This window comes from Callithrix jacchus, chromosome 15 (assembly GCF_049354715.1).
Source record: "Callithrix jacchus isolate 240 chromosome 15, calJac240_pri, whole genome shotgun sequence".
Taxonomy (NCBI): domain Eukaryota; kingdom Metazoa; phylum Chordata; class Mammalia; order Primates; family Cebidae; genus Callithrix; species Callithrix jacchus.
Genome location: NC_133516.1, coordinates 18,175,839 through 18,191,304, shown reverse-complemented (window position 1 = coordinate 18,191,304; position 15,466 = coordinate 18,175,839). Strand labels below are relative to the sequence as shown.

Below are 15,466 nucleotides of genomic sequence, written 5' to 3'. Positions count from 1 at the left end.
GTTTTGTTTTGTTTTATTATACTCTAAGTTCTGAGATAGATGTGCAGAACGTGCAGGTTTGTTACACAGGTATACACACGCCATGGTAGTTTGCCGCATCCATCCCCCCATCATCTACATTAGGTATTTCTCCCGATGCTATCCCTCCCCAATCTCCCCATGATTAGTTTCCTCATTGTTATAGGACTATTCAAATTTTTCATTTCATGTTGAATGAGTAGTAATAGTTTGTGTGTTTTGAGAAATTGGTTCATTTCATCTAAGTTGTCAAATTGACACGTGTGGAATTGTTAGCTGTAACCCCTTATTGTCTCTATAGCATTTGCAGGGTCTATATTGATATGTTGTGAGATCCCCTGTTTATTCCTGATATTGGTAACTTGTATCTCCATTTCTTTTCCTTTTTTTTTTTTTTTTTTTTTTTTTGGTCAACCCTGCTAGATTCTTTCAATTTTCAATGTATTGATCCCTTCAGAGAGCCAACTTTTTGTTTTGTTAACTTTTTCCATAGTTTTTTTTATTGATTGCTATTCTTATCTATTTACTTTATTTTACTCACTTTGGATTTGTTTGCTCTTCTTTTTTCTAGTTCCTTAAAGCAGGAGCTTAGGTTATTGATTTGAGGCTTCCTCTCAATTATTATGTGCACTTTTTCTTAAGTGCTATAAATTTCACTTTCAGCACTGTTTAGGCTGAATCCCACACATTTTGATATGTTGTTTTTTCTTCATTCAGTTTAATGTACTTTTTATTTCCCTCTAGATTCCCTCTTTGATCACTGGATTATTTATTCACAGCCAGAGTGAATATTATTATTATATTAATATATTATATTATTATTAATATATAACATATTATAATTAATATTATATATTATTATTTGATATGATTTTATAATAATATAATATATTATTAATATATAAATAATTATTAATGTATGATTATTATATAAATTAATATTAATATGAGATTAATGTAATAATATTAATAATATATATTTATTTATAATATTTATAATATAAATAGATTATATTATAATGTTATTATTATATATTATAATAATATTATTATTCACAGCCAGAGTGAAGGTGTGTAGACGTATGTCTAATTTCTGAGTGTTTGAATATTTTTCTATTATCTTTTTATTATTTATTTCTATTTTGACTTCATTGTGGTCAGAGAACATACTCTGTATGATTTTAATTCTTTCAAATTTGTTGAGTTTTGGTCTGTGGCATAAGTAAGGTCTTGCATCAGCATCCATATGTAATGTAGATGCTTAAAAATAATGTGTATTCTGTTGTTATAGAATATTAATTAGGTCCAGTTGATAGATGGTATTGTTGAGTTCTTCCAAATCTTTCCTGATTTTTGGTCTAGTAGTTATACCAATTGTTGAGAGAACAGTGTTGGAGTCTCAAACTATAATTACAGATTTGTCTATTTCTCATTTCTATTCTATCAGTTTTTTATTTTACATATTTTTCAACTCTATTGCTTGCTACCTTCACATTTAGAATTGCTATGTCTTCTTGGTAGATTGCCTCTTTTCTCATTAGATAATATCCTTCTCTGTCTCTGATAATTTTCTTTACTTAGCATTCTACATTTTTAATTAATTCACATAGCAAAGCATTACAGAAACCATACAACGCTCCGACTGTGCAGTCCTGCCTGCTGAACAGACCACTGGAAGCAGTCGTCCTTCTTTCACCCTTCTTGCTCCGCTTCCTCTTTTTTTTTTTTTTTTGAGGCGGACTTTCGTTCTTGTTACCCAGGCTGGAGTGCAATGGTGCGATCTCGGCTCACCACAACCTCCGCCTCCTGGGTTCAGGCAATTCTCCTACCTCAGCCTCCTGAGTAGCTGGGATTACAGGCACGCGCCACCATGCCCAGCTAATTTTTTGTATTATTAGTAGAAACGGGGTTTCACCATGTTGACCAGGATGGTCTCGATCTCTTGACCTTGTGATTCAGCCGCCTCGGCCTCCCAAAGTGCTGGGATTACAGGCTTGAGCCACCGCGCCCGGCCCACTTTCTCTTCTTAAACCCACCCTATCTTCCCTCAAGACATTTTGGCACAACCCAGGAATGCCTTAGAGAGAAGGCAATGCACTGTTTGTAAATCAAGGGGCATGTTTACTCCGAAGAGGCTATAAAAGTTGTTTGTTTTGCATCTCTCTGATGACCAGTGACGATGAGCATTTTTTCATATGATTGTTGGCCTCATATATGTCTTCTTTCGTAAAGTGTCTGTTCATATCCTTTGACCACTTTTGAATGGGCTTGTTTGTTTTTTTCCTGTAAATCTGTTTGAGTTCTTTGTAAATTCTGGATATCAGCCCTTTGTCAGATGGGTAAACTGCAAAAATTTTTTCCCATTCTGTTGGTTGCCGATTCACACTAGAGACACCATCTCACGCCAGTTAGAATGGCGATCATTAAAAAATCTGGAGACAACAGATGCTGGAGAGGATGTGGAGAAAAAGGAACACTTTTACACTGTTGGTGGGAGTGTAAATTAGTCCAACCATTGTGGAAGACGGTGTGGCAATTCCTCAAGGCCTTAGAAATAGAAATCCCATTTGACCCAGCAATCCCATTACTGGGTATATATCCAAAGGACTATAAATCGTTCTACTACAAGGACACATGCACACGAATGTTCATTGCAGCACTGTTTACAATAGCAAAGACCTGGAATCAACCCAAATGCCCATCGATGATAGACTGGATTGGGAAAATGTGGCACATATACACCATGGAATATTATGCAGCAATCAGAAATGATGAGTTCGTGTCGTTTATAGGGCCATGGATGAATCTGGAGAACATCATTCTCAGCAAACTGACACAAGAACAGAAAATGAAACACCGTATATTCTCACTCATAGGTGGGTGATGAAAAATGAGAACACGTGGACACAGAGAGGGGAGTACTAAACTCTGGGGTCTATAGGGGGGAAAGGGGAGGGCCAGTGGGAGGGGGAGGTGGGGAGGGATTGCCAGGGGAGAAATGCCAAATGTGGGTGAAGGGGAGAAACCAAACAAAACACACTGCCATGTGTGTACCTATGCAACTGTATTGCATGCTCTGCACATGTACCCCAAAACCTAAAATGCAATAAAAAAAAAAAGTTGTTTGTATAACTGCTGTTAAAATGGTCTAAAAGTATTGATAGCCTCAATATTAAGCTTTGTTTGCTTTAAGGAAACACTGGCAGCCCCCTAAATAATGAAGACTATGTTTAAATTATTGAGCAATTATTTCCAGAGCCTAACACATTTCTAATAATGTCAACACTTTGTCTGATATCCTTCAGTAACTTAAGCAGAAATGCCTGTAGTGGCCATGAAGGATACATAAAAGCAATGGTGTGCTGTAAATCTTAAACAAGCTCTAAATATAATCATAACAATAATGTCCTGACTTTATTTCCTTGGTACGAATAACTGTCATAACTGATTTCAAGACACCAAGGGGAGGTTCCTGAACAGGAAGTTGGAAGAGACCCTTGGGGGGCTCTCATGAATGGGTAAGAGCTGCTTCCCACGCTCCACTGCATGTTGTGTTAGATAACAGAGGGGCTGGTGCAAGGCAATGGGCAGTGGCAATGTGTTGGCAAGCTGGGAGCACACAGCCTTTCGGAAGGCATTCAAAATTAGATTTAAAGAAAACGCTGAGCAGAGTGAAAACGGCCAATGGATCCCCAGCTTGTGACTCCAGGAGAGACCATAATCCGAACTCCTCAAGCCAGCATTTAGAATTCTTTATGTTCTCTTCTTTCCTATCTAGATAGCTTCTTTCCAGTTCTTTCAATCCATCCACACTGAAGTGTTCGTGATTCCCTGAGTGTCTCTGATACTCTACATGTATTATTTTCTTTTCTGGGGATGTTTTATTCCATCATTTTCCTTTGGAAATCCCTCCTCCTTTTTAGATCTTGATGTCTTCTTTACCTAATACAACAATACACAGTGAGTTTTATCTTTCCATGGAATCATTTGTAGGACACGTACCAGCATGTATCACGCTCTGATGTAACTTTATTTACATGTCTTCCTTTTTCACAAGACTGAATGCTCCTTGAGGATAGAAACTGTGTCTTATTTATCACTGTGTTTTCGTCACTTAGGGCAGAGTTGGGTTTACAGAGGGAACTCCGTAAATGCATAAATAAATGTATGAATGAATGAATATAAATACTACTACTAATAATAGTGATAAGCCAACTCTTACATGGCACATAACATATGGCAAAAAAAAAAACCTGTTGTAAGCATTGTACATTTTACAGAAATTTAGTCATTGAAATAATCCTGTGAACATCCCCATTTTATAGATCATAAAACTGAGGCCCAAAGGACATAAAAGGTTAATGCAACCATAGCCAAATAGCTTGTAACTGATGGAGCTAGGCATTTCACTGCATCAGACTTCTTTCGCCTCTTGACTTTTTCTGAGTCCTCCCTAATTGGTAGCAGTCAAGAGAAAATAAACACTTCCAAGTACATTTGTGACTGCTGCAACTAAGTGCCCTCACTGTCTTGTAATACAGGTCACTTAGAGACCATTAGCTATCAGGATAAGGTTGCTGCCATGGAGAATTTATAGAGAAAAGCATTGCATTTAATTAAGTGGTTGTCAAAAACACCCACCCAGTATAAATGGATGCTGGCAAGAGATGCTTTTGTTCCTGCCAGAGTCCTGCCACAGGTCATTAACATCCTGATAGATTTGAGGCACTTTCCAGCCTGAATGCTTTCACCCAAAGACACAGGAAAGTCTTACTGGGCTTTGAGTTGCTTGGAGGCCCATGGACATGGAAGAAGGACACAGATGATGGACCCTGCTAGTATCAGCGAAGGGCTTCATACAGTGGATTACCAGATCAGAACCAAATCTGAGTCAAGTGTGTAATAAGTTCTGAGCCCATCGTGTGCCACACACTGTACTAATCACTGGGAACTAGGCAGAGATATACTGAACGTAAGTGAATCAGAATCAGGCCCTGCCTCAAGGAGTGCCTTCTTCACAACGGGCACAATGAACCACACTGTGTCATATAACGAGAGCACAAAGAAGGGCGATAAGATTATTCTGGTTGAATTAATAAGAAAAGGCTCTATGGACTTGGTATCCCTGAATGACAAGAGAAGGCCAGGTCAGCAGAAAGAAGGGAGAGAGGCATACAAAACAGAGGAAACGGGGTGAGCCCAATCATGTGGCCAAAGCATAGCACCAGAAATCTGGGGAAACAGCAGGCAGTTTAATTTGACTGACGGAATTTGTGAAGGCGCATAATGGTAAGGAAGGCTGAAGAGAGAAATGCAATCAAGACATACAAGGGCTTGTGGATGCAACAGTCATACATGGAAGCAGTGAGAACCCACTGAAATTCTTATGCATAAACATGGGAGTGATCTAGACCAGTACCTCTCAAATTTTAACGTGCGTAGGAATCAACTGGGGATCCCGTGAAAATGTGAATGTGTGTCCAGTAGGCCTGGCTGGGGTGGGGACTAAGGGCCAGCCTTGGTAACAAGCTCCCAGGTGATGCTGGTGATGCTGAATTGAGGACCACACTTTGAGTAGCAGGGGTCTAGAATAGATAGGCGTGTAGAAAAATCCATGGGGTTAAGTAGAAGATGCAGTTCTGAAATGTTGATTTCCATAGTACTTTTATCATTCAGTTCCTCCTGATTTAGTGAGGATTAGAAATCCCTGATTTCCAGTTTTTTTAAATCTTTTTTAATTTTCAATTATCGGTGGTAGTGTTTTTATTATAGGATTAGTTTTGCAATTCTAATAACATAATTAGTCTGTGACAAAGTAAAAGTGTGATTGGCTTTAGTCCAGCAGCATCATCCACCCTCCCTTACAGGCATTTGACATTTTTGTTGTTCCTGGTCAAAGACTAAATAAAGTCGAATGAACAGGACAAACCAGAAAAAGATCTGGAGAGGAAAAGGTCTCTGAACTTGCCTAGTGAACCCCTGATCCTCTTTCCTGCAAACAAAAGACAATCAACAAAGAAAACAGACACAGGCACAAAGATTATTTTACCAATTTGAGCTGCAGTGATCACTGTATTGGGAGATGAAAAAAATCACGAAAGGCAGCAAGAGCAGCGTAATGAAGACAACTAGCCTGGGCGAGAGGCGTCAGGAAGTCAAGCCCTCCTGTGACCCTTAATAAGTGGTTGCCCTTTGTCAGGTCATTTAATCTCTGGGTTTCTTCATCCGTAAAATAAAGCCTAAAGTTCCTCCCTGCCTTCTCCCATAGGTTTGTTTGAGAATTGCATAGGACAGCAGGTGTGAAAGCGATCACACACAGCGTTGCTTGGGGAACCAGGATACTTAAAAGAGGCAACCCTGTGCCTGGAAAATGGTCTCTGATCTCCTGTTCTTCAATGTTCCTTTGTCTCCCAGGCTACTCTTCTTTTTATTTAAAAATCTATTACAGCCCTTTCTTCTAGAGAATCTTTCTAAAATTAAGCATAGATGTCCTTCACACTTCCACTTACTCCACCAAATCCAAGAAACAGCATTCTCTGTTTTTCAAATAAGTTGCTGCCAGAGGAGGTCCAGTATGCTCTTCAGGGAATGCCTAATATGAAAGCAGCAGCCCTTGTCCATCGAAGGCGACAGTATAACTGAGGCATATGTAGAATCTTTGCACAACAGTGGAAGGGTCATTATGGCAAAAGTTAGGACAACATACCAGGTTGGAGCCTTATTTCTGAAACTTTAGAGCTGTGCTACTCTTCTGAGCTGAGATTCTTTCATTTATAAATGAAGGTAATGTTTTCTACCTCAGACTATTATTGTGAAGATCAACCTGAATGCAGATGAGACTTTTTAAACTGTAAAGTGCTATAGAAATATTATTATTATTATAGAAATACCCAAAAATAAATGGAGATGCTTCATATAGTTTCATTTATCACTCCAATTATAAAGTCTTATTCTGTCCCACCGATAGATAGTTCTTACTTGGAGATTCGGGTCTAAAAGAATAATAATAAACCCTTACATTCATGTGTCATTGACAGTTTGGAGAGCGATTGTCAGTAATACATGAATGACTGAGTAACTTTGTAAAAACTATATGATAATCAGGAAAAATACAAGGAAAAGACTGAGAGAAGTTTCATTTAGAGAACACCGTCAACATTATATACATTTGCACTTCTCACAATAGCAAAGACACAGAATCAACCTAAATGTCCATTAATAATACACTGGATAAAGAAAATGTGGTACATATGCACCATGGAATACTATGCAGCCTAAAAAAAATGAGATCATGTCCTTTGAAGGGACATAGGTGGAGTTGGAGGCCATTATCCTTAGAAACCTAACACGACAACAGAAAACCAAATACCCCATGTTCTCACTTGTATGTGGGAGCTAAATGATGGAACACATGGGCACATAGAGGGGAACAACACACACTGGGGCCTATCAGAAGGTAGAAGCTGGGAGGAGATAGAAGATAATGAGACATCTGACTAATGAGGCTTAATACCTGGGTAATGAAATGACATGCACAACAAACCCCATGACACAAGTTTACCTATGTAACAAACCTGCACTTGTACCCCTTAACTTAAAGTAAAAGTTAAAAGAAAATTACATACATTTGTACTAATATAATGGCAAATGCATGGACATCAAAACATTGGGTGCATTTTAAGTGCTCAATAAATGTCATCATTAATATGTAACAATTCTTGGCAAAAATGCATAAAAATAAGCTAGGATAATATACATATATATAAAATTAAAAGTGGTTGTGGTTCTTTCAAAAGTAGTAAATATCTAATGAACTAAAAGACATATTAAATGGGGAATCTGCACAACCATGGAAAAACTATTAAAACAAGGGCATATTAAATCAAATATTAAAACAACGAAGGACATATGAAGACAAATTCACCAATTAAAAAAATAAAAAAGCAAACCCTTCTCAAGTTCAGGCAGCTTTACTGATAGTAAGTAGTAGATCCAGGATTCAAAGCCAACCCTTCTGATTCCAAATTCGGTGCTTTCTCTATGACACCAGGCTGACTCAACTTCACTTTGATTCTACTGCCTATATGTCCCACAGAGACAGTTAGTCCAATTTCACATATTTACTATACCAAAGCCCTGGGATAGACACCAGGTGGAGTTGGCAGGGATCCTGAAACATATTTTACGTATCTTTTATAAAGATGAAGAGCAAGAATTTACTGGTTCTTAGGGACCATAGGCAACTATTCTCAATTAGAAATAAGGGGAATAAGAACAACAATCCCCCACGACCACTTCACACTAAGTACGTGGAGGGAAGATGCTATCTCCTCCCGCCTCTCTAACCATTGTAGACAAAGACACCTCAAGTGCATTCCACTGAAGAGCCACTTTATTGCCATCGCATCTCACTTTTTGAGATTCCATAGAGTGTCAAGATGTTCTCCTTGGTGCTGACTTAATGGATCAGTTCTAAAAGCATACACACAATCTTTCTAAATAATCTTTTTTCGGAAGGGCCAATAAGAAGGGTAATAGGAAACTGCAAGGTGGAAATAAACACTGTTCTGTCTTTATAGCTGTATGTAACACTCCTTGATGCGCTGGGCTGGAGACCTGAATCCTAATGGAAGATTCGTTAGAATTCTCTTAATGGTGTCAGCCTAACTTCCCAGTTATGCTGGGTTTAGGGCTGAATCTCTCCAGTGCCCCCTTGGATTCTTTGTTTATTCTCTTTGTATTCTCCTCTCAAGTGCCTGCAAACTTCTTTTTCTGATTTTACTGACTAACGTGTCCCTATCAATTTAGAGAATCACAAAGCAGCTTACCTGAATTAATTTGAGTATGACTCCTTGAAAAATGGCTCAACCAACTTAATGTTAGTAAAATAAACAATATGTGCATTGTTTTACCCTTCTGAAATCTGAAAAATTCTCATCTATAATTCATATCTAGCTCCAACAATTTTAGATAAAAGATTGAAGCCCTGTAGTGATCTTTATAAAATGGAAATCAATTGCACTTTCTCAACCCTTCAGTGCTTCCTCATCACATACGGGATAGAATCTAAGTTTTTTAACATGATACAAAAGCCATTAAGATCTTCTCCAGTCCCCTCTCCTGGCAATTCCTCTCTTGACAATTCCCACCTTGCCCACCTACATCAAACTATTTCTAGGAGTCTGATCAACCATGACTAAAGACTAAGCTGAGTTCATCAATCAATTCACACCTGCATCTTTGGAAAGAATTAGAACCCAATCAGCCTCAAGAGCAAAGGAGGGGTGCCGTCTATTTTCCTTGCCCTATCACTCATATGTTCTTCATTTGGGCATTTCATGTTCTCTGGCCCACATTTCTCATTTATAAAATTGGAATCATAAAACCGACAAAGTTGTTGTAAAGCTAACTTAAGTTCACAGATGTGAAAATACTTTGTAATGTGCTATACACCATAAAAGGGCTTTTTACTCTCACCATTCTGAAATGGGAATCCTTGTTCCAAAGCCAGACATGCTAGACAGACAGCCAGCTTGCTAGACAAGCAGCCAGGAGTTTCCCATCTCCATGGAATGAGCTAAAAGTTAATGTGCTTGAAGCTCAATCCTTTTTGTCATATGTAAAAGGGAATCTTGTGTGGTTCGCCAGGCTAGAGCAGTTGGTCCATGTTACATCTCCTATAATTCATAAGAACTAAATAGATGGGTCTCATTCCATTATAAAAAGGAGGCAAGAAGCCAGGAGTAATTGCAAGCTCTCACTATTCTGGGACTGCACGTTTATTTTGTTTAGCTATTTTGCTTTGTGGTTGCTGTCAGGGGTAGTTGGGATGTTTATTTATGTGTTCTCATAGTTTTTGTGTCTGCCTTTCCCTACCTTGGTGTGATAGAATTTTCAAACAAACAAACAAGAGAAAAGACTTAAATATGAAAGGCCATTCAAATCCTCTATGAGTTTTCCTCTTTTTGACAATGGGACCTCTTATTTTTCTGCTTGAGAAGTAACAGTGACTAGACTAGGAACCTCCTTTATTTGAATCAGATGCTTGAACCATCTTCTTTACAACTAGCAGCTCTTTCCATTGCATAAGGCATCTCAGAACCCATGATGACATTTTTAACAAGAAAAGAAAAAACTGGCCAATTATCACTATGGAAGAAATGACTGAAATCAGAACTTTTCCTGAAAGTGGGTTTTAATGGGAAGAGGCAGTAAAGAATTTTGGCAGAGAGAAGACCAAAAAGAACACCAAGGAACTACCATTTAAAGGGGACGGATGGGTTCCAAACGCAAACGAACCAACCCTGTAAGCAAACAAGCAAATACAACTGTAGGAAATTCCACGTCTGCAGGATGCATCCCTTATTGTTGTACTTAAATAGGTACTACAAAACCAAAGAGAAATGTAAAATGAGTTTCTAGATAGGCCTTACCAACTTTTGAGCTTCCTATTAAGTTCCAGCTGGATTCAAAGTTTGGGTCTTTGGGGGACAGCTGTTCATATTTTTCTGAAAACTACTGTTGTTGCCAATCATTGTAGTTAATATTAAATCAAGCATGTAGAATTGCAGTGCTAAGCTTCAATGCAGATCATACAGTTTGTTTTATCTTTGGACAACTTATGTCTACAAATCTTTATAATCACTGAATAAAAAAATCAAGCAAACAAAAAAAAGGTATGTCTATAAAAATAAAACCAATTAAAATGTGCAGTATTAAAGAAATTACCAGTTCTATTATCCGAGAACTCAAAAACAGCCCCAACTAGATTTTGAAATACCACATTTGCGTATTCTTTCTTTTAAGGGAGATGCAGTACAGAAACAAATTAGTTACGTGTTTACCACTCATTGGATCTCCAAAATCTATGTTGACATCCATCCTAATCAAGGCATACTATTCATTTGTATAAGTCAAATTTCACTCTGGATGGGAAGTGGGGAGTGGGAAATGAAATGTGTCTTGGTAAAAGTGAATTAGGAAAAAGTCTGAATTACAGAGTTTTATTTTCATTAGAAGTAACCCCGAAATGACAGAAATGAACAGGATAGAAATGAAGACAGAAGCTACAAAAAAAAGAGCCTCGTGCTAATAGTCACTACTTGTGAACTAAGAGGGGCACTAATAGCTATTTAAAGTCCGTGTGCTAGGCAAGGCTAATTTACCAATGTTATCTCATTTGGTCCTCTCAAGTATTCTTCAGATACATACTTTAACTCCATTTTATGCATAAAAAGACAAAGACGTAAAATTGACACACAGGTTGGTGTCTAAGAGCTCATTTTTTACTTTATTCTTGAATCCCATTTGAAACAATAGTATAAATTGGTGATCAGTCAGATGAACTCACAGTTGATATGTTCCTATTTCCCACGGATTGAAAAATTTGTTCTGCTGTACTGGATGGTGAAATATTCAAGAGTTGCCCTCCTGAAACTTAGTCAAAGAGGATGTCCTGTCCAGGAGTTAAAGATTCATATTATTTACTCAAGGTATAGGAATCACTGAGCTTCTCTGCTGTGATCAAGTTACCAAGTCAGAAAACAGAACTTACTGAATTAATAAAGTATCTAAACTGGATATTCCAATTAAATTATCTATTTCATATTAAGCCTTTTGTAGTAAAAACAATAGTTGCCTCTTTCTCTTGTTATGAAGATATTTTACTTATTATTACAAAGACCATGGCATTACTAATATTTATTTGGCAGTAAAAACATGGTCATACAAACAATAGAATTTCTGGGAACACTAGAAAGGCAACCATCTTTGTGGTGGTATTTGCAATCAAAGCTCTTGTGGCTAGGATAATCTTTGGGGTGAATGCAGACAGTTATTGAAGAAATAAGGGCATAAATGTTAGACTTGGTTTTATACTAACTCTGGAAACGTGCTTGTCCTATATATCTTCATAATTTCCCTGGTTTTTCTGTTCATATGATTGTATATAAGATAAAATTCAAAGTATATATGTTCACTTTATCTATCTTATTTCCCAAACTTCCTTTCCATGTCACGTAGAATGAGATAATTAGTAGTTCAATGTGTTTATAGGGGCAGTGCTTTTAAATAAGAGGGATTGAAATGAGAGAATTAGAAAGCCAGCATAACAGTCTTTGAGAGTGGTGACACAGACCTGACCTAAAGTAGATACAGAGATGGTTGAGCAAGGGGGCCAGCCCAGAAAACAGTTATAGGAGTCATATCTGCTCACACCATCAGCCAGAGTGCCAGAAAAACGTGCCTAACTGGATAACTCAATCATTTATCTTATGTAGCAACCAGACAAATTCAACCACAGGTTCATCTCCTATTCTGTTCTAGTGACGTCAAGAAAAATGCTGCATTCCCGCTGCCCTTCACTTAGCCATGACTACTCACTTTGTCAAGAGCCAGAAGCCTTGAATGGTCTCTCCAGAAGTCTCAGCTATGTGGCCTTTCAAGTCTTCCACGGCAGTCTCAATGGCCCCTGGCTGAGTGGAAAGGAGAAAATAACTAGTTTAGAGCAGACCTGGACCACATTGCACTTACGATTAGTTAGTATACTCCAACAGCTCCTGCAGAAAGCTGGTCACAAAAGACATAGTTCATGCAGTTGCCTGTATGCCTGTGTGCCTAGCTGCCTTCCAGAGAACTTAGTCTTGAATTCTGGTAAGCTTTTCTCCTTGGGTGGAGAAAAAGCGGTCTAGGTCCCATCTTCTATAATCTTAGACTTTAGTATAAAAATGAAGACAGCCACTTTCAGAGAAATAGTTTTCCCAAACAAGCAATATAAAGTTCAAAGCCTTTAGCAATCTGTACATTTTTAAATTACACCTTTTCTCTCTTCCTAGAGCATGTGTCAATAAAACACAAAGTAGCCTTCTTCCAATACTCTGACAATAAATTTTAGCTGACTCAGCGAGATAAACTCTGTCAGTCTCCTCACCTCATTTTCTGTATCCTTCCCCAAACAGGTGTTACTACTTATAGGCTCAACCCCAGCTTAAAGATTGATTGCCATCTGTTCTAACAAATTCATAGACTTTGTAGCTCAATGCCTCTTAAATTTCAGTGTATGTCAGAATCGCCTAACATTTGTGTTAAAACATAGATTTCGGACTATACCCAGAGTTTTTGATTCAACTGGACCACAGTGGAACCTGAGAATTTGCATTTCTAACAAGTTCTTGGGTGCTGCTGCTGGTGTGGAGCCTTTTCTGAGAGAACCACTGCTCAAATGTACTTCAACAGAGAAGGCTGTGCCAACATCAGTCATCACGACCCCAGAGGGGAGTTCCCTATGATTGTATGACAATTTTCCCTACATTCAACCTCAGCTTCCTGTGATGCAGTCTGACTCTTCCAGTCCCACTTGTCCTCTAAAAAAATAATACTTTCTTTGATGACTCAACATGGGTATTTTTTTTGGGTCTGTCTTCCTGTATTCACATAATTTTGGTCTCAACAAATATAACTTAGTAGTGAGACTAATGTTTTTCAGAAGAAAAAAATTGTTAAGCAGAGTTAAAGAGTAATGAAATAATTCTAAAATAAGCATTTTATTGAATGTTTTTATGCCAGGCACTTTGCCAAAGATATGTGAAGATGAGTATAATAATGTAGAATTTTTAAAACCTTACTTGCCTTGCTTATGGAAAATAATTGGCAAAGCCTATCAAAATGAGAAATGATCTATCCTTTGATCCAGATTTTCACTTCTGTGAAAGTATACTAAAGAAGTTTTTGCATATGTACAACATGACATATCTATAAAGTGTTCTTTGCAGCCTCATTTTTGGATAGCAAAAATCTCTGGAAAAAAAACACAAACATCTATCAATAAGGGACTAGGGGTACATATTATAGGATACATTCATACCACAAAATATGATGAAGTTATAAAAAGCACAAAGAAGATAGTGTTAATATGGAAAGATTGTTTAATGTATTATTAAATGAAAGAAAAGAATGATCAGAAGAGAGGGTAAAATATGCCAATTTCTGTATAAAAAGGAGAAGGAATAAGAATAAATATTTGTGTTTGCTTCTATATGCCTATAGTAACTCTTGAAGGATACATAGACACTATTAACATTGGTTCCCTATGTGTAGGAAAGAATGTGATGAAGATGGAAGATGAGGGTGATGTTTTGTTGTATACCTTTTCTAAAGTTACAACACATATTCACCATAACACATATACACAACACATATATACGCCATGGAATATGATGCAGCCATAAAAAAGGATGAATACATGTCCTTTGCAAGGACATGGATAAAACTGGAACCTGTCATTCTCAGCAAACTGACACAAGAACAGAAAACCAAACACCACATGTTCTCACTCATAAGTGGGTGCTGAACAATGAGAACACATGGGCATGCAGAGGGGACCATCACACACCACAGCCTTTCAGGGGGGTGGGGGGGGCTAAGGAAGGAACAACATCATCTACATTAGGAGAAATAACTAACGTAGATGATGGGGTTATGCGTGCAGCAAACCACCATGGCAAGTGTATACCTAGGTAACCCGCACGTTCTGCACATGTACTCCAGCGCTTAAAGTAAAATGAATACATAAATAAAAGCACTAAAATAAAAATTTTTTAAAGTTGGCCACGAAAAAATAAAGCATGTTCTTTACAGAATGAATTGGTAGCCTCTGGAGTCCTATCAGTCTTCTCACTGTGCTAGTCTTATCTTTGGTAAAAATGTTAAGTCTAGCCCTTACAGAACACAGAGGGAAAATGTTACCAGATACAGAATTGTCCTCTCCCCCATCTTACTATTATAGTTATTATAATACGTTAACTTTAGTCATTTAGTGCCAAACATAAAATAAAAGTATTCATACTTTGACTTGACAAAGGACATACTTGTGTCTGGGACATTAAGGTTTAAATCTCAGCCTTTCTTATGAGAATCCATTATACATCATTTTGTCATTCTATACATCAGTTTGCTTATTTATTAGATGAATAAAATGGTAACTGTAACTGTGCCATGCTATGAAACACCGTATATATTATTATATATAAAATGGTAAATACCAATTAATGAAATCTTTATCATTTTCATTATTTCTGATATTAAATAGAAGGAAAATGTGTTTACTGTCATTGAATAATCAGCTCAGAGACAACATGCAACCTGAGACAAACAGAAAGAGATGGTGAGGTAATATGCACACATCATCTGACACAGCATGACAGGCAACGTTGTCTTGTATAGTCCAGCACTGAGTAGTTTTAGTAAAGCAAACCTACTGAGGGAATTTTGAAAACGTATGTGTTTGTTTCCTTATATTTTCTTGAGCTAGACTAGCCTGGGGCCAGTTGTCACACAAACAACGTCCATGTCTGTGCTGATTTCTCTCCATGTACTGAGTTCCCTAGCTCAACAGGAGTGGTATAGAAGAGAATGTTTGTGCAGACTCAGACACTCGGATCTCTCTTGTCAC

General features: G+C 37.6%; 1 protein-coding gene across 1 annotated transcript in view; it reads right to left on the bottom strand.

Annotated features, from left to right (window-relative positions):
• The window catches only part of TPRG1 (tumor protein p63 regulated 1), a 149,473-nt gene that overhangs the window by 92,400 nt on the left and 41,607 nt on the right, over positions 1–15,466 (bottom strand). Inside the window, exon 3 of the mRNA XM_017964770.4 lies at positions 12,400–12,491. Within this exon, the coding sequence (XP_017820259.3) occupies positions 12,400–12,491 (92 nt within the window). The remainder of the gene's footprint in view (positions 1–12,399; positions 12,492–15,466) is intronic.